The sequence below is a fragment of the Eurosta solidaginis genome, chromosome 2, assembly GCF_040869045.1.
Source record: "Eurosta solidaginis isolate ZX-2024a chromosome 2, ASM4086904v1, whole genome shotgun sequence".
Classification (NCBI taxonomy): Eukaryota; Metazoa; Arthropoda; class Insecta; order Diptera; family Tephritidae; genus Eurosta; species Eurosta solidaginis.
Window position 1 is genome coordinate 304,057,296 of NC_090320.1, and position 20,169 is coordinate 304,077,464.

The following is a 20,169-nucleotide window of genomic DNA, read 5'->3' on the forward strand; positions in this document are numbered from 1 at the left end:
TAATTTAACAGTTTTGCAAGCTGTAATTTGGGAGTCGTTGAAGACGTCATGATGAAATTTGGTAGGAACGTTACTCACATTACTATATTTAAGCCAAATAAAAATTAGCAAAATCGGTTGACGAACACGCCCACTTTTTTTAAAAAACATTTTTTAACGTCAAATTTTAAGAAAAAATTCAATATCCTTACAGTATATAAGTAAATTATGTCAACATTCAACTCCAGTATTGATATGGTGCAACAAAATACAAAAATAAAGGAAAATTTCAAAATGGGCGTGGCTCCGCCCTTTTTCATTTAATTTGTCTAGAATACTTTTAATGCCATAAGTCGAACAAAATTTTACCAATCCTTGTGAAACTTGGTAGGGGCATAGGTTCTATGACGATAACTGTTTTCTGTAAAAATGGGCGAAATCGGTTGAAGCCAGGCCTAGTCTTTATACACAGTCGACCGTCTGTCCTTCCGTTCGGCCGTTAACACGATAACTTGAGCAAAACTCGATATATCTTTACTAAACTTAGTTCACATACTTATCTGAACTCACTTTATCTAGGTATAAAAAATGGCCGAAATCCGACTATGACCACGCCTACATTGTTGATATCGAAAATTACGAAAAATGAAAAAAATGCCATAATTCTATACCAAATATGAAAATAGGTATGAAACATGGTAATTGGATTGGTTTATTGACGCAAAATATAACTTTAGAAAAAACTTTGTAAAATGGGTGTGACACATACCATATTAAGTAGAAGAAAATGAAAAAGTTTTGCAGGGCGAAATTAAAAGCCCTTGGAATCTTGGCAGAAATACTGTTCGTAGTATTGCATATAAAAAAAATAAATAAATGTAAGGCGCGATAACCTCCGAAGAGATCTAAGGCCGAGCTTCTCTTCCAATTTGCGTCGTGCTCCTCTTGATTTTTCCCTACAAATTGGCCGGACGGGACCTACATGTTTTATGCCGACTCCGAACGGCATCTGCAAGGCAGATGAGTTTTCACTAAGAGCTTTTCATGGCAGAAATACAATCGGAGCGCTTGCCAGACACTGCCGAGGGGCGACCCCGCTTAGAAAAATTTCTTCTAATTGAAAAATCTTATTTCTAAAATTTTGATGTTGCTTTGCCCGGGAGTTGAACCCAGGGCATACGGTGTGATAGGCGGAGCACGCTACCATCACACCACGGTGGCCGCCAGTATTGCATATACATATAATTAAATAAGCGGTACGCGACACATTTTGGTTGATATCTCGAAAAGGCCTTCAAATGTACAACTAAGGGCCACTCCCTTTTAAAACCGTCATTAATACCTTTAATTTGATACCCATATCGTACAAACGCATTCTAGAGTCACCCCTGGTCCACCTTTATGACGTTATCTAGAAAAGGCCTCCACCTATAGAACTAAGGTCGACTCCCTTTTTAAATACTCATTAACACCTTTCATTTGATACCCATATCGTACAAACGCATTCTAGAGTCACCCTGGTCCACATTTATGGCGATATCCCGAAATGGCCTCCACCTATAGAACCCTGGCCCACTCCCTTTTAAAATACTCTTTAATACCTTCCATTTGTTACCCTTGTCATACTAACACACTCCAGGGTTACCCTAGGTTCATTTTCCTACATGGTGATTTCCCTTATTTTGTCTCCAAAGCTCTCAGCTGAGTATGTAATGTTCGGTTACACCCGAACTTAGCCTTCCTTACTTGTTTAGGAAATAAGCTAATGCGACATGTTGTGTCAATTTGGAATTACATAAACGGATCTCTTCTTATTGGTTCGCGATAAATACTTTTCGTATCTATCATCATGCCCCGGCAGGCACAAAAGTAGTTTGACACATAAATGTGAGATTCAAAGATGGTACCTACGAGAAAACGGCACTTTAAATTTTGCCAACAAACTCCCTTAAAAAGCACGCTTATTTTTTCATAGAACACAATTGTGTATAAATTCTCTGGCGTAAGCTTGAAAATGAAATACCAAAAACCGGACGTTTGTCACATTTTGGCAATAAATAAAGCTGGTTCATGCTAAATAAAATTCAAAATATCATAAAACGCCAAACTTAATTCGGAAACTCCCTATAAAACATACATATTTACTTTCAAATGTTTGTATGAATACAATAAGTCCGTGGCATCGCAACCACGCAAAGTCAAACAAATTTAAATTGGGTTTTTTTGAGTTACGTACCTACATATAAAGCAAACAGGTACATATGTATGCGATAAAACCTGTATTTAAAAGTGTATGTCTGTATGTAAACTTAAAAAAAAAAAAAATACGCTTACGACGTTTTTCCAGAAAAATTTCATGTAGGCATAAAAAAAGAAATGCGAGTTAGCGAAAGTAAAACCTACCGCCTCCCAAAATGGTATTTATGCACATACATATTTATTATATCACTCTTGATTTTTCCACATCACATACACACATATTTTGTTATATTGTTTATGAGCTTTAAGAGATTAACTCTCTTTGTTATAAACCGGTAAACGTTGACAGTCGAAAACGATAACGCAAAAGATAAAGTGTAGGCACATAAGGGAATTCCCAAAAACAACACAAAAACAAGTAAATATGTCTAAGTTCGGGTGTAACCGAACATTATATACTCAACGTGAGCTTCAATTGTACATTTCATTTCAGATAAATTACTTTTCTACATAACACGTGGCACCGCCCTTTAAAAAAAAAAATTGTCTCCCCATTTCCTCTTACTATTTTTTGCTAAGTTATAGCTTATTATTCTAATCTACGACCCTTTTAAACTTGTTTTATATCTAAGTTGCCTTGGTCTTTAACCGATCCCGTCCATTTTTTCTAGAAATATTTCCTGCTATAAGGAAAATATGTGTACACAATTTCATTACGATGTGTTAATTTTTCTTCGAGTTATGGCTCCCGAAACATATATAAATATAAAAGGGGCGGTGCAACACTCATTTTCTAAACTTTTTGTGGTTTCCAATTTAATGTTATAATTCGATTTAGAAAGTAAAATTCTATTTATACAAAGCTCTTTTTCGCTAAGATATAGCTTATTATTTTGGTCCACGACCCTTTTAAAAATCTTTTATATAAAAGTGGGCGTGGTCCTTAACCGATTTCGTTAATTTTTCTTCAAAGCATTCCTTATAGTAAAGGCAACTTCTGTGCCGAATTTTGTTACGATAGGTTTAACGATTTTTGGTTTATGATTAATAATATTTGTAAAATTGATTTTATCACAAGTGAGCAGTGCTACGCCCATTTAAAAAAAAAATTTTAAGAGTCTCAATATTAGTCCCATGTTAAATTTCAACATTCTAGGTGTATTATTTACTAAATAATCAGGTTTTTTGTGTTTTCCAAAATGTTATATATATAAAAAGTTGGCATGGTTATCATCCGATTTCGCTCATTTTCAATACCAATCTATTCTGTGTCCAGATAATCTCGTGTACGAAATTTGGTGAAAATATCTCAATATTTACTCAAGTTATCATGTTAACGGACAGACGGACGAACGGACGGACAACCAACCGTTATCCAGTCTGTGTGCAAAGCACGTTGTTTGAAACAATATACACCAGTTAACAAAGGACAAGCAAATCTTTAAATCTATACCGGAAAATAATATAGTTAAACTTCTTCCTTTCCTTCTCCCATCGAAACGGCTCGACAGAACGGCTCGAACGATCCTCATGAAATTTTGTGAGCATATCAAGTAGGCCAAAATGGTAAGATGGTCCTTTATTTTTTTTGTTTTTGTTTTTATTTATTTAGGAAAAATCATTCAGAAATACATATGTATTTACAACCCTCTGGGAATGGAGCTGGAACAAGGACTGGGACTGGGTCTGTGAGTGGGACTAGGAGTGGAACTGGGACACGGACTGTGAATAAGGGGTGTAGAAGAATACAAAGAACTAAAGACTGCATTAACTGATTTTATTTTGTGCAATAAGCAGAAGAAGAAAATTAAAGTAAATACATAAGTCAATTTGTATAACATTGAAATGCGAAAATTGAATTCATATTAAAATTGAAATAATGTTAATTTTATGAAAACTTTTTCTAATTAAATAGTGCCCATAGACAGAGTGCCATTATCGGGGTAAAGATACCATATCTTAACTTTGCCACCAAACTGAGACTTGCCTCATTTCTTTTAATTCTTATTTTCCTGACAGATTTTACAAGTCGATTGCTTAATTTTAAGAGCCAGAAATATGGCGTTACGATATAGCACCATTGACTGATTACATTGATATCCATAATGTAGTTTGGATCAGCTGTTTTATATGGATTGAATATGACAAGTTTGATACGAATTTTAAAGTAATTGTCTGCCTCTAGAATTATCTTTACGTTTACCTCTCCACGATTACCTCTAACTACTTGTACTTTATGCCTGTTATTCCACACACGAAATTCTCACGTGTTATGTTTGCGAAATTGTTCATTGCTCCCGAAAATTCCCTCAATCAAGGCATTATAAATTTTGTAATCATTGCGGTTTGGCATATTATACCACCCCATACCCCGCCAATGCTCGGCATGTGAATGTAGAATTCATGCACGTAAATCATTTTAGTTATTTATTCAATTGGCATTATGCAACTATCAGCGATAACAGTATTTACAGCTTGTAAATGTATGCTCAAATCTCGTATATATGACACATTCCGTGCCAAAATGCGTAAATATTTATTCAATTTACATATAACTATCCTCGTGTTCCAATGAAACATGAACCAGATATGGATAGAAATTTAACATGCAAATGCAACAACAATGTGATCCATATGGTTAAATCTCTATCCGTATCTGGTTTACGTTTCATTGGTATAATAACCATTGTCTTCGAGTTATCGATTTTACCACAAATTTGCGTTTTTATTTTTTTGATTGATGATTTGATCTATTTTAGAAGTATTTCAATTCTTGTTGTTGGGCTTGTGGGGTTTCCCTAGACATCAGTTTTTTCAATCAATTCTGTCAAATGTGCATATTAGTTTGAGTATATGAAATAAAGCAGATAATTTTAACAATTTAATTAATTTATGATGTATTCCTTTTTTCACTGATAAATAAGCAATTAAATTAGGAAAGTAATCCAGGGCCGGATTAACAAGTAGGCAGTTGCCTGGGGCCCCCGATTTTAGGGGGCCTCCGAAAAATGAAAAAGACTTTTAATATTTTCTTACAAACATAAAATTCTAGAGAGTGAAAGAAAAATATAATCAGAACTGAAAACAAATTTTACTCAAATACTGGCGCGACGTTTTAAAACGGGTAGTTGCTGTCATTAGCATATTAGCAGAGCGAGGTTTGTCATTCAGAGGTTCGAATGAGACATTCCGGGTGCCGGACAACGGAAATCATCTAGGGTTACTTGAACTCGTTGCGAAATTTGATCCCTTTTTGTAAGGTCATATTGTTAGATACGGCAATGCTGGGACAGGTGTAACTTCTTATTTATCGAAGACGATCTGCGAGGAGTTCATTAACATTATGGGTAAAAAAGTCAGATCACACATTTTAAAAGAGGTTACTTCGGCTAGGCATTTTAGCTTATCTATCGATTCGACTCCTGATGTATCGCATGTTGATCATTTGTCTATTATTTTAAGATATTGTGACGAATATTAGTGACACTAAGTGATACTCACATCACTAGTCTGATGCTAAGTAATGAAGCCACAACAACAATAAGGCAGGCAGTCACTTGTATCTACATAAACGGATCAATCATTATGTCTACACATATGTACGTACACGCAGCGGAGAAGAGACTCACAAATACATGCATATATCTTATCTGAGATGCTCCCAAAAGTAGGCAATTATCTGTAGAAGTGTCACTCACATATACACCTGCATATGAGAAGCTATACACGTGCGTCTGTAGTTATAATTTTATAGCAGTGACTAAGTAAATTCTGGAAACGCCTAGAAGTATGGAACGAGGAAATCGAAGAGTATAAAAGAGTGCAATCTGAGCAATAAGCAATCAGTTTGATTTAAGCAAGCTAACAGTTGCGAAGTATTGTGAAGTGTTTTAATAAAGGCCATTTTGCATTATTGAATAGTGGAGTTATTTATTCAACAGTTTAGTGATTCGAACGTTAGTAGAAGGTTGCAAATAAGCGTAATTGCACTAAAAACGTGACAATATGTTTCTCCGAACGATTTTTCAACCAGTCGAAAGGTTTATAACTTTTCTTCAGTTGGAAGGTCATACTGGTGAAAGTCTAGCGAATCAAACTTAAAATTTTCTTACCGAAGACTGTGGTTTAGATATTCAAAGTTGTAGGGGACAATCATATGACAACGCGTTAAACATGTCCGGGAAGGATAAAGGTGTACAAACAAGAATATGGAGTTTGAATGAGAATGCGATCTATGTTCCCTGTTCCGCGCATTCCCTTAATTTGGTTGGAGAACATGCTGTGAAGTGCTGCTTTTATGCAGTCGATTTATTCGCATTTATGCAGACATTATATAATATTTTTTCCGCTTCCACCTATCGTCATTCGAATGCGACGAATGCAGTTTACGATTCATTTGATATCATATTAGAGGCTCTAGAAATCATTGCTGCTGATGAATCACAAAATACTGATACTCGTTATCGCGAATAAAATGCAAAAATTCGAATTTGGTTTCATGTTCAGTCATTGCAAAATGAAAAAGCAGATTTGCAAACGTGTGCTTGTGTTTTGTACGGATCGTTCAAAGAGAGCTTAGTTTCATTCCGTGAAAAGTTCAATGATTTCGAGGAAAAAGGAAAACAATTATTACCTGGTGTAGGTTATAGAGAAATCGTAAAACGTACTCGTCGTAGAAAAAAGAACTTAGTGACGGAAATGCTCCAGAAGTAGAATTTTCGCCTCGCAATGATTTTAAAACAAAAGGTTTCCTCGAAATCATCGACAATCTTCACAGTGAAATCAAACGACGTGCGAAAGTGTATATGGCATTTCTCATCAACTTTTCTCTAAGTGATGGAGACCTCCAAGAGGCTATAAATAACTTAGTTCCTTTTTATTCTAGAGATTTAGAAGAATTTTTCATTGAAATGAAACAATTGCAAAGCTACGTGAACTCCAGATACACTGATGCAAAACAAAAAAACTCATAGTCATTTGTATAGGATTCTAATGGAAGATCAGTTAGCCGATAGAGAAATAGCTCTATGGATTTATTTAATATTAGCCGTGTTTTTTAACACGCGCGTATACGTTTCGTTTGCGCGTGTTAAAAAACGCCTATCTTCGCTTAGATAATGCTTAGGAGACCCATCTAGCGGCTGTGGTAAAACAACTAGCTACAGCAACAGGGTGTACCGAAAAGCGGAGACGCAACGCTCTGATGGCCATAGGGTATAACATCCCTACAAAAAATTAGGTCACAAAACTTACCCGCGCCCAAGCAAATGTGATTATGAAAATAACCTATGACTGTCAAATGACTAGTCAAATGACGTGGAATGACGAGAGCGTTTTTGCAGGGATATAGCTGAATCAGTTGCGATGAATTGTGGACACACATATAATACATAGAATTAGTGTACAGGGTGAAACAAAGACACATATTTCAGTTACATCTGAGTATAATGCGTATTGAAATTTAGTAGGACAAAATTTATGCGCAGCAATTTCAGAGGTGTATTTATAGTTTGTCTCTTAGCAGTCAATATAAAGTTTAAGCGTAAACGGATATACGCGTGTTAAAAAACACGGCTATTAATGATCACAAATTGTTCTGCCGCACAATCCTTCTCGCAATTAAGAAGCTGCTGAAAGAGCTACAATTCGACAAGAGCGTCTTGAGGTGTTAGGTATACTTTGCATTGAGTCAGATTTATTGAATAAAATCGATACTGATGATATAATTAGGAACGGACATAAAAAAGGGCCCCCAAATTGATGGTTGCCTAGGGCCCGTTGAGGGTTAATTCGGCCCTGAAAGAATCACAGGGCAAGTGCCATTTCTTGCTTAGAAAACTATTAAGAAATCTTTATATAAAGTATGTCCGCAGTATTCTCCGAAAGTATGCAACTAATTTGAGATCGAATTTGGTAAGCGCCTGGATCCATCTTAAATTACATACATATGTGGGGTTGAATTGCCGTACAAGATGTTGCCGAACTGAAAAACCCTATCAAAAACCAGGAACTGTGTTATAAAATAACTCCGTCCTCTTGGCAAATACTAGAAGCTTCCTAGGACTTAAGCCACTTGCTGCTTCTAGATCTGACAGCTATATCACTCCTAATAGCTGGAGTCTTAGCCTGGCAAGCGCAGGGTACGAGCACAGAATGTGCTCGGTCGTTTCCTCCTCCAGCCCGCAATTCCTACATCTGCTATCATTGACAAACACTAATTTAAAGGCATGTGACGCCAGAAGGCAGTATCCAGTCAGAATACCCGTCATGAGTCTACAGCCCTCTCTTTTCAATGATAGAAGCAACTTTGTTAGTCTGACCTACCTTAGTAAGACCTACACATAATCTTCGACACTTTACAGCCCCGCGCTTGAACCCACACCTTTCCTGCTTGGTCGATCATGTGCACCTCTCGCCTTCGCTTAATCTCGCCAAGTTTAATTGAGACGTCTACGTAGCAAGCTTCAAGGGATGCGCCCTTTTTAGCTAGTTCATCCGATTTTTCATTCCCATCTATTCCCATATGCCCTCGGACCCAATATAGATGTATGCTTCTCCCTGTCCCGATTCTCTCCAGGCGATGTAATTACGGGATGTTTCTGAAATTCACTTCATTATCAGCTAGCTTTTCGAGTGCTGAATTTTGATCTCGAGCAGTGGCCACATTTGATGCCTCTATTCACTCAGCCATATGAAGGGCATTGTACGCTTTGTAATTTGTCTCCAAAGTTTGCCTTTTATTCACAAATTGTGCGGAATATTTTAAGACGCGTTCAAAAGAATTTTGATTTTAAAGCACTGCGTTATTAGCAATGCTTCAGCTATTCACCATTATATCAGCGGGGCGGCCTAAACACCAGGGGGAAAATGTTCTGAGGAATTCAATGTGGTCATATTAAATCGTTTCCGAGATGGTCAGGCTTGTACCTTAATGTTGCTTGTTACCGGAACGTATCGAACCAACATCGATTACACTGCCCAGGGTATTTTTATCGCCAGAACAACAACAAAAACAGCCTGTCTGGCCAATCAAATATATGTTTACTTCTGGCTTCTATTGAATTAGAAAAACTGAGTGCTTTTGATAATACGCATAGTACAGTGAGTTACAACAACAGAAAAATGTAAATTTTTTATGAACTTGGGTCAAGATCAGTTTAAATAAGTAAACAAAACACAATAAGTGTTCTATAATTGATGTATGATATACATATAAAATGAAAAATATTGGCTTTTCCCAATAATTTGTATACAATAATATCTTAACTAATCGTAAATATGTTTTTTTTTCTTAATTGGATTTCGATTTAACTGCAACAATTTAAAATTAACTGTTAGTTGCATCATATCTCCAATTCTGTGTGTATCATCTTTGTTATTATCACTAATGTTATTGTTTTTTTTTTTACAACTTTACGATATAATTTCTAAGCTAATGAACTGTAAAACCTGTTTCTATTGTTATTGTTACGTGATGTTGTTCTTTTGCATATTAGCTATTCTATTTGGATCAAATAAATGTTTCATTATCAGAGACCCTGTAGGAGCATGACACTCATTTTTGGTATAAGAAAAAAATAAATCATCAGTTGTAGAGTTTAAATTGAATAATTTCTACTCTCGTTGAAATGAAGGAAATCGAAAACTGGTTTGTTTCGTTATAATTATTTATTATTGTTCAGAAAAAAATGTCTATAGGTTCACAAAATGTATATTTTCACAGCTAAAGTAAAACTATTCGCTGTCCACACTACAACGCAGTCAAAATTGTCTTTAATTCCAATTCTTGGAATTGGTACTTTGTACCATAGTGTACCTATACAAGTGTGTTCACTAAGCGATAAACGTCAAAACTACAAACAGCCTCGCTCACCTGATGGAAATCTCAGGTCTAGAGTCGCATTTTTGGTCTCAACGACAACATTTTTGACTACCAATCGTATCGACTTTTTCAATTTTTCAATCATTCGGCGCACTCGGTAATGGTATCCATTTTGAATTCGCTGTCATTCCGAATCCAGCGAGTGCCTGTCAGAATGCTTGACAGATAAGTCAACACACTTGTACTTGTACACTATGCTTTGTACGGCGAGCTTAGCGCTTACCACGTACTCCGCACTTCTACTGATAAGTGTTCTTACCACCGATCACAAAACGAAATGTTAAGAAAAATGTTATACAATGCAAATGCAAAAGAAGGAAAGAGACAAACATAGTTCTTCAGTTATACTACTACTACCATGGTAACGAACGTTTTAAAGTGAAAGGAGTTGCCATACAGTTGTCTTATAAAATACTTCAAATATGTTATGCTACGTTATCTTGCTACGTTACACAGTTAATATTTGTAATAAAAAAATAACTAAATACTTCTCGTGCTATTTCCATTTTGCGTTTATTTACTACTATGATGATTCTTTCCGTTATTATTTATGTTGATATATAATTTAGTTTAAGCTTTTACGTATCTAACTCACATTTTTGTGTCTTCCTATTTTTATCTGGCCTGCGCTTTATTATGGGAATTTATCGGGTTTTTTCAAAAGCACACACAAACACAGCCCTCCGACCACATACATAAGTGCAGGCACGTTTTAACAGCGTCATCGTTTGATTGTCATGGCCCTCAAAGTATTTGGAGCTGCTTCCCAACAAAAAAAAATTTGCATCGTATATAAGGTTTATTTCATTTCATCGAATGGTTTCGTACGGAGGGAGGTCATATCGCTCATTTACTTCAATAGTGTCATAACTCAAAAAACACAATTTTCCAGGGGAGCCATTCACAGATTTTAAATGCCATATGTTGCGCATATAAAGGCATATTTTCATTTTTATAGCACGTGGCAAATTTTTAACTGATTCCACAGATTTTTTTACACAGCATAGGTCATGATATTGCGTACGTTTCTATTTTATTAACTCAAAAGTCATGTTTTTTGAGTTATGACTCTATTGAACTAAATGAGCGATATGTATGAAACATTCTTTACTATACGACACCAAAATAAAGTATTTCTCATATTGGCTTTGTTGTTTGCTAAAACTGAGAGATAATTTTGTCATACAAATGTCGATTTCGCATTATGATTGTTTAGTTGAGTAAAAAAACTTTGCAGGAATATTACCTAGTGAAAAGAACTTCGGTGGTTAGGACAGTTTAGAAAATACTGCAATGTTTTTAAAGAACTAGGGAGAAGCATAGAACGCGAATAGCCCTTCTTTTCGTTGGCATTTGGAATGATGGGAGTGAGATAAAAATTATTGAAAAAGCTATCCCTAGTCCGTAATTTGACGAAAAACGCCTGGAAAGCTTTTAAAGAGAAATGAAACAAATCTTGTGCAATCGGTAGTGGTTTCAAATTTCACAAGGTGAAATACCTGTTTGTATTTGGAAGATACCCATTTATTTGGAACATAGCGCTGCCATCGAGTTACTCATCCCTCATAACGCTCACACCATTTGTTTGTTGGGCTTACACAGTCATATCTATGAATGGGTGAGACATTTTACAATCTCGTAACGTATATTTATTTATGACCATATTTGCAATTCACACTTTGAACAAGGGGACTAACAAAAGTTCGCTTAGCTGTTAATGCCTACTTTGGACATTTTGATGCATATAATAACCCAACACGTTCTAGTCTCTCCATGAAAAATAAGCGCAACATCGATTTTGATACAGTCCTTATGATATATTTTACTGTCTGTTCCTGGTTTAGGTGACGCTTTTGGCTTCGTAACTTAACGATATTCGCTGCAGCGTTTTAAGCTCTCATCAATACAAAGTGAAATCAAAACAAATCTAGACCCAATTCGCCGTGCATATCGCTTTCATAATATTTTTATACTCAGAGTGCTTTGCACACAGAGTATATTAACTTTGATTGGGTAACGGTTGGTTGTACAGCTATAATGGAATCGAGATAGATATAGACTTCCATATTTCAAAATCATCAGTATCGAAACAAAATTTGATTGAGCCATGTCCGTCCGTCCGTCTGTCCGTTAACACGATAACTTGAGTAAATATTGAGATATCTTCACCAAATTTGGTACACGAGCTTATCTGGACCCAGAATGGATTGGTATTGAAAATGAGCGAAATCGGATGATAACCACGCCCACTTTTTATATATATATCATTTTGGAAAACACAAAAAACCTGATTATTTAGTAAATAACACACCTAGAATGTTGAAATATGACGTGTGGACTGATATTGAGGCTCTAGATCAAAATTTGAATACAATTTTTAAAATGAGCGTGGCACCGCCCACTTGTGATAAAATCAATTTTACAAATATTATTAATCATAAATCAAAAATCGTTAAACCTATCGTGACAAAATTCGGCAGAGAGTTTGCCTTTACTATAAGGAATGCTTTGAAGAAAACAACGAAATCGGTTAAGGACCACGCCCACATTTATATAAAAGATTTTTAAAACGGTCGTGGACGAATAAAATAAGCTATATCTTTGCAAAAAGAGCTTTATATCAATAGTATTTCATATCCCAAGTGTATTTATAACAATAAATAGGAAAAACCTCAAATTTAAAAAAACGGGCGTGGCACCGCCCCTTTATGACTAAGCAATTTTCTATGTTTCGGGAGCCATAACTCGAAGAAAAATTAACGGATCGTAATATAATTTGGTACACAAATTTTCCCTATAGCAGGAAATATTTCTAGAAAAAATGGACGAGATCAGTTAAAGATCACGTCCACTTTTATATAAAAGAAATTTAAAAAGGTCGTCGACTAGAATAAAAACCTACATCTTACCGAAAAATAGTTTGGTATCAATGATATTTCATTTACCAAGTTTTATTGTAAGAAAAAATTGGGAGACATTTTTTTAAATGGGCGGTGCCACGTGTTATATAGAAAAGTAATTTATCTGAAATGAACTGTACAAAAGAAGCTCACGCTGAGTATATAATAATCGGATACACCCGAAATTAGACACTCTTACTTGTTATCGTTAGCTTTGTAAAACATTTTATTTTTTAGCTTGATGATTTCCATTTTATTTTTCAGGCGAATTTTGTGTTCATTTGGCTGCCGAATCGGGAGATATAAAGATTTTGCGTTTGTTAACATATTATGGTGCTGATATCAATGCAAGAGTAAGTAATATTAACATTCATATGCATTTGTAATATTAATAACTAATATTTGTCGTATTTGTATATTTACAGGAAGGAAAAGGTGGCTACACACCGCTACATATCGCCATCGAAAAGGGTGATGATGAACTTTTCGAATTCCTAATCGATGAATGCAAAAATAAATTAAATTTGGAAACAGAAACATTTGGACGTTTAACAGCATATCAATTCGCATGCATTTTGAAGAGAACGAAAATGCAAAGTCATTTAGAAAATCGTGGCGCCGAACCACTAACACCGCCAGATAGCGAATATGAAAGCAGCGATGATGAACTTGATTAAATGTTCGAATATTTGTTTAATCACATCTGACTACGTTAAAAAAAGTTCTATGTTTTAGTAGAATCAAAATAAAATTAACCAAAATCATGTAGAATTAATGTAAATGCAGCCATCCACACTAGACTAGGGTGTACCACTAAAAAAGGTTGAAAATGTGACGACCGTGTTGAAATACTTCGTAGATATTTCAAAAATTGAAAAAATAAATTTTCAGCACACGCCCTGTAAAAGTTACGAAATTGGTTTTTTTCTTAAAATTTCCTATTTAATTTAGGTTTTATGAACGTTTTCCTAAAAACTGCACCTTTAATTTGAGCCAGGTTTCAAACCAAAATTTTGAATAAAATTAGAATAGATTAAAATTACACTTGTATGTCATTAATTTACTCAGAAATTACTTCTTTAAAGTGTTTACCACAGTGCAAAAATAAAAATTGAAAATTAGATACAGAAAACAAAATGAAAAGCCCAATTTTGATGCAATAACAAAGTGCCGCAAGTTCTTTTTTATATTTCTGAATTCCCTATAAAGTAACTGTTCAAAAGGACCACATTTCCAATTTTTTTTTACTCCGTGCATCCCAGAAAGCGAATTTGATAAAATTAAAAAGCAGATCCTTGAAGAATGGTCGATCTTCGAAAAATTAAAATTTTGGGACTCATTTAATGTCTTATATATCAGCTTAAACAATTTTATTTTGCTATTCAAGACAAGACACATACAATAATTAAAAAAAAATAGCTATATTTGAATCCACTTTTTAGCAATAAAAGCCTTGAGAGAAAACTAAATATTTTTGGTAATCGTAGTTTGTTTCATTTTCTGGTCGATCGCTGCACACCCAAATCCTGCGTTATGCAAAAACTACAAAATGTAAATATAAATTTTTAAACTTTTCAAATTATTCGAAAAGAGTTTCTATTTAACGTTAGGTTTTGACTAGTTGAGTTGCATACATACATACATACATGTTGAGATACATATATACATAAACTAATTTTGAAATTCAGAGGTTATTACTTTCTTATTCTAATTTTCAAGTATAAATCGCCAATTTATTTAAGAGGATATTTACTAGGGTGATTGACTTGGTTTTGCAAACCGAGTATTTTCACAACATTCTACATACATGCTTCCTCCTTTTACTTTTTAATTACACATACATCTGCATATTTAATCTAAGTTCTTAAAAAGTTCTGAAAATTGTGGTAATTGTGCCTTAATAAATGAATGTATTAACACTTGTTTTTTTTTTTTTTTAATCTAAGTCCATGTGCCTGTGAGAAAAAAACAGAAATAGAAAATACAAGAGTATTGTATTCTTCTAAAATTTTAAAATTTGAGTTGTTTGCAATTTAGAAATTGATTTAAGCATAGCACATAAGGCGAAAAGGAGACCTTGTGAATTGCCTGTCTATGTTTTAAGTATAAACTGAACGTTTTCAAATATTTTATTTAATCATACTAGTATAGTACACACTTAGATATAAGGAAATCATATAATCTGACTGATTTTGTGTGAACTTTTAAAACTAAAAAAAAAATAAATAACATGAAACTATAATCTACTTGTATAATTGAGTCAGCAGTCGCCTTGTTCGCCCTGATGCCACGTTGTTTAAACTTTATTGGAGTCTCGAGAAACTTGTATCAAAACCTCTAAAATTTGAACGGCTTTAGTTTTTTTTTGACAAAGACGAGATGTGTTCTTAAATTAAAGATTAAAATTTCATACTGCCATTATCTCCATACATGGATTTCAAACCCTTTTCCAAAATAAATCAAGTGCTAAAACTTATTAGCTTGTTGATACAACACTTTGCTGCAAAAAAAAAAAAAAAAAAAAATTACGACAAGATTCTACACGTAAAATTCGTAGGAATTTCCTGCATGTGGGCCTTTTTTTATTTTCTTTACTCAAAATGTAGACGACTATACAAATATTCTGTTAGCACCAGTTTATAAACGAAATAATTTTATCTTAAAAAGTGCTTTTATTCCATTTTATGCTTAATGTTAAATTTTTACAAAATAATATTAGCATTTTAAAAAATCAAATGAGTAGAAATCGTGGGACAAATTTCCTTTAGTAATAAATTGTTAATTAAAATTAATATTCGAAATGTTAAGTATGTCCGTCTTGGGTCGCCGATGATCAAAAGAACTACGAGCAAATGGTGCTCAGTGTTTAACAAATGCCGGAGAAACCGAAGTCGCATTTTTCATGAAATTGTCCCACATAAGGCGAATGTTTGATGCCAAAACTATATGCTGGAACATGTGAAAGGTTTACCTAAAAATAATTTGAAATAAAAACTAATAAATATCAAGATATTAAAGTTTTCCGTAAGCTCCCACCGACGGAAGTAAATTTTGAAGGCAGTTTCAAATAAAAATCAGCGACATGTAATCTATTATAAATGAATCTTATTCTGTATATGAGACTTAAGTTCAATACATCTTTGAACCTTTATGAGGATATGACAAACAATTGGAAAAGTGGACTATTTAATCCGGCTTTATTTTGAAGCTGTCTTGCAAAAATTCTTCATATGGGAGCTGTTCGGTGACATTTTTTTTTTTTTTCAAATTATCAGATAAAGTTAACGTCCAAATGATTCCAAAATTAACAAGTTATATCAAATTTAGTTATTGCTAAATGCGGTTTTGTATAGGTTTCATATGATTTTGGTATAAGGAAGGCTTTTCTTATGCCCGCAAATGGTGTATGATGAATTGAAAATGATGGTGCTGGCGCAGTTTTGTGCAATTGATACTGTTTTAGCGAACAAACAAATAAATAAAATATTTAATTTCAATAAGGATTTACGTAGGAGAGAAAAATGTTGATGTTCTTCCAAGACCGTCAATTCAAAAATATCTTAAAAAACGCTGGGCGCGCAAGCGTTACTGCATCTTCAGTCAATCAAAAGAAAATGCTTTTACCCATATCATTGAAATGAAAATTTCATAGGAGGAAGGTAACAATGATAATATGGCGGCCATTTTGCAAAAACATCGACAACAAGCATTTCATAAAAAACCAAATAGATTACCTTCTCAGGGCAATGCGCAGCCGGTCCAGGCTTGTTGTGTTCATCACTCGGATATTTGATTTTTCCGCGCATCGTATACATGGGTGGCTTATTTTTCATAACCGTATACTCGGCATCGTATGAACCAGGACCTGGTAGTAGTAGTGCAGGAATTAAACGGGGTTTTTGTCTACCAGCCATGGTGAAGGCCGGTGCTGAACGTATCGGACCCTCTTTACTAACACCCAAGACGGTTGGGATATTATAGACATTAGGAGCTGTTGGAGAGAGGAAAGTATTATGACTTTGAAGATATGTTGTTAAGATGAGATATAGACATCAAACTGAGGTTATAATTAGTAAGTAAACATATGATGAGATGGATGGATGGGTTAGTGGGCGCACTGGAAAATAAAATTTTGTTTAAAGAAATTAACACATTTTTTATTTAGTCTTTAGTAAATTTACTTTTCCAGGAACTAATGTACATGCCGATCGCTAACTGTTAAAAATAGTTGGGCAATTCAATTGTAAATAACTGGCGAACTTTGCAAATAAACTGGGTTTCCATCAAGTTTTAAAGACCTGCGTGGTTTAAGAAATTACGTAGCACGCACAAGTTTGATTGAGTTCTTCTCGTCTAAACTTTCGGGTTAAGTGAAAATGTCATACGTAATAACTTTTGGTAATGTTTTACAAGACGGTGCACCCCTAATTTTTATCAAAGATATCGAAGGTGGTATCAAAAGATCCGTTTCGACCTCCGCTTTTAGAATCTGGAAGCGTAAAATGACTCCGAGAGGGTCCGAAATATGGGGTCCGATCCATAGTTTTTTTTTGCACAGAGTACCTCCCTGCGTTGGCGGCCTTCGGCCGCGATTTACAATATTAACCCTGGGTGGTTCCAACTCTGGTTTGGGGATCAAAATTAAGTGCGCACAGAACAGCTTTCTGCATTAGTGTGTGTATGTATACAACAAATCTCGCAAAATACAACAACCACATGAAAATTTGAACCGATTTTTTGCTTACATCTTTTGACAGAAATACAAATTTTAATTGTCGCTTTCGAAACGGGTCTTTTGATACTACCTTTGATATTTTCGATAAACAAAGGCACCGTCTTGTGAAGCGTTACCTAACTTTTAAACGGTAGATCAGAAAATTTAAATTTAGAATTTTGTCGCTCAAGCCCTTTTAATAGTTAGGGATCGATAAAAATACGCCATCTGTATTACCTTATCATTTTTTCTTGTGTAGAGCTCGCCTCTACAGCATATTTGACTTTTGCCGATTTTGTAGTTGTCGTTGTTGTAACAGTTGTGCCGTCCGCTTCTACCACAGTTTTGGTATGAGATTTACCAGATTTGGATGCCATCGCATTGGCTAGACCTTGTGCAGTGCGTATTTCCTTACCGTTATCCGTTATATCATTTTTAATAGTGCGTACTGTGGTTGTGGTGGTGCTGACTACTTTAGAGCCTGCATCAGCTGCACTAGACTTACTAAGCTCGTTGGTGGTGCCATTAATCAATGTGCCGTTAGTGTTGTGGTGCGTTGTTGTGACAGCAGTGGAATTTGATTTGTTGGTGTTGCTACCGTCATGGCTTCGTAAAATTTTTATTGTTTTATCAACTTGATCGCCCAAAACTTTGTTGGCTTTGGTTGTTGTGGTGGAAGTGATCGAAGTGGGCGTGGTGTTGCCAATTTTATTAGTGTGTGTTTCGGTTACTGTAACCTTTGTGTTGGTAATTTCACCAGTTTGTTGATTTGGACGTACTAAGTACAGTGAATATTTGGAAAAATTAAAAATAAAATAAAATTAAAAGTATGCCTGCGAGGAGCTGGTCGGTGAGAAAGAAATGTGAAACAGGTTTTTCATGCAATTTTTGTGTATTTGTATACCTAAATGGTAGTGAAATTAATATGGCCATATGTAGCCATAACCGCAAAAACGTCTGCTACAATCAAGAAAGTGGGACAATGCCATGAACATAAAACGTGAGTTCCACTATAAGTTGGAAGTTATCAGCGTTAGAACTACAGAGTACCAAATTCTTAGTAAACGTTTTATTTAACGGAGATTATATTAGGAGTTGGCAAACCTAGTCAAATTACTTTTTATTTTATATTGATAGTCAGGCGACGACCAAGGCAATAATGTCAAACAGTATGCCCTGGGTTCGCACCCCGGGCAAAGCAACATCAAAATTTTAGAAATAAGTTTTTTCAAATAGAAGAATATTTTTCTAAGCGGGGTCGCCCCTCGGCAGTGTTTCGCAAACGCTCCGGGTGTATTTCTGCCATGAAAAGCTCTCAGTGAAAAGTCATATGCCTTGCAGATGCCGTTCCGAGTCGACATAAAACATGTAGGTCCCATCCGGCCAATTTGTAGGGAAAATCAAGAGGAGCACGACGCAAATTGGAAGAGAGGCTCGGCCTTAGATCTCTTCGGAGGTTATCGCGCCTTACATTTATTTTAGATTTTTTTATTTTTTAGACTCACAAAGTTGCTCATATCTCTAAAGAGACAAGACTCAAGGCTCACGATTTCTAGTTAGACACTGCCTTCTGGCGTCACGTGCTTATAAATTAGGCCTCGTCAGCAACAGCAGATATAGGAAATGCGACCTGCAGGAAGAAGCAATTGAGCACGTTTTGTGTTCGTGTCCTACGCTCGCGAGGTTAAGGCTCTAGCTACTAGAGGCGGTGGAATTGCCAAATCTCGAGGTAGCAAATAAGCCAGGTCTTAGAAAACTTCTAGTATTTTCCATGAGGACGGAGTAATTCTACAACAAAGTCCTGCTGCCTAACTGGTATTTTTCCGTTTGGTTGTCAAATAAATGCTGGTAACACTATGGACCCTTACTGTCTATGTGAGATTTTTCTTGGCCGGCCAGTTCAACCTGATCTATATCTATTGGCATCGCCTATTGGTACCTTAACCTAAAAAATTTGATAGTTTCATAAAAAGAAGAAAATGCAAACAATTTTTAACAAATGACACAAACAATAAGTCACGTAAACAAACGTATCTTAAGCGAAAACTCAAATATCCAAAAAGTGAATAAATGCATCAACTCAACTATTTATAGGTTATGGATATGACGTACTTGAAATCAAAAACTAATTGGTTCGGTATGATATGGTAATGGTCAGTGGCGTAACTATATCTATATCTGGGGCCTGTGTCAAATTCTTTTGATGGACCCTGTGTATAGTTTTACTCAAACCACTTGTTTAGATCAATAAGCCTACTGATGTCCTTGATTCGGCAGTCTGACACAACCCTTAAGTTCGGAAACACATAACTGCCTAGAGTTCGGGACTGAAAATTCGCGAGGGCTAGGCACTCGCAGAAAAAGTGAGTAACCGATTCCTCGGCACCCTCCTGTTTACGGCACGTTGCACTCAATTTAGTTTTAATAAATTTCGAGATTTTCAGCGTACTCAATTACACGTTGTATTTGTCCCACTAATGGCCATAGGCCTCCTC

General features: G+C 35.3%; 2 protein-coding genes across 12 annotated transcripts in view; one reads left to right on the forward strand and one right to left on the reverse strand.

The window, feature by feature from the left end:
• cact (NF-kappa-B inhibitor cactus) overlaps positions 1 to 15,202 on the forward strand; it is a 53,785-nt gene extending 38,583 nt beyond the window's left edge. For all 6 annotated transcript variants that reach the window (XM_067768900.1, XM_067768898.1, XM_067768904.1 and 3 more), the window contains exons 5-6: positions 13,225 to 13,313; positions 13,386 to 15,202. In XM_067768900.1, coding sequence (XP_067625001.1) covers positions 13,225 to 13,313; positions 13,386 to 13,637 — 341 coding nt within the window. In that variant the 3' untranslated portion in view covers positions 13,638 to 15,202. The remainder of the gene's footprint in view (positions 1 to 13,224; positions 13,314 to 13,385) is intronic.
• Positions 15,203 to 16,808: 1,606 nt separating this feature from the next.
• Positions 16,809 to 20,169, reverse strand: part of LOC137241362 (uncharacterized) — a 59,068-nt gene continuing 55,707 nt past the window's right edge. For all 6 annotated transcript variants that reach the window (XM_067768889.1, XM_067768885.1, XM_067768888.1 and 3 more), the window contains 2 exons: positions 17,912 to 18,452; positions 16,809 to 16,951 (listed from right to left, as the gene is read on the reverse strand). In XM_067768889.1, coding sequence (XP_067624990.1) covers positions 16,945 to 16,951; positions 17,912 to 18,452 — 548 coding nt within the window. In that variant the 3' untranslated portion in view covers positions 16,809 to 16,944. The remainder of the gene's footprint in view (positions 16,952 to 17,911; positions 18,453 to 20,169) is intronic.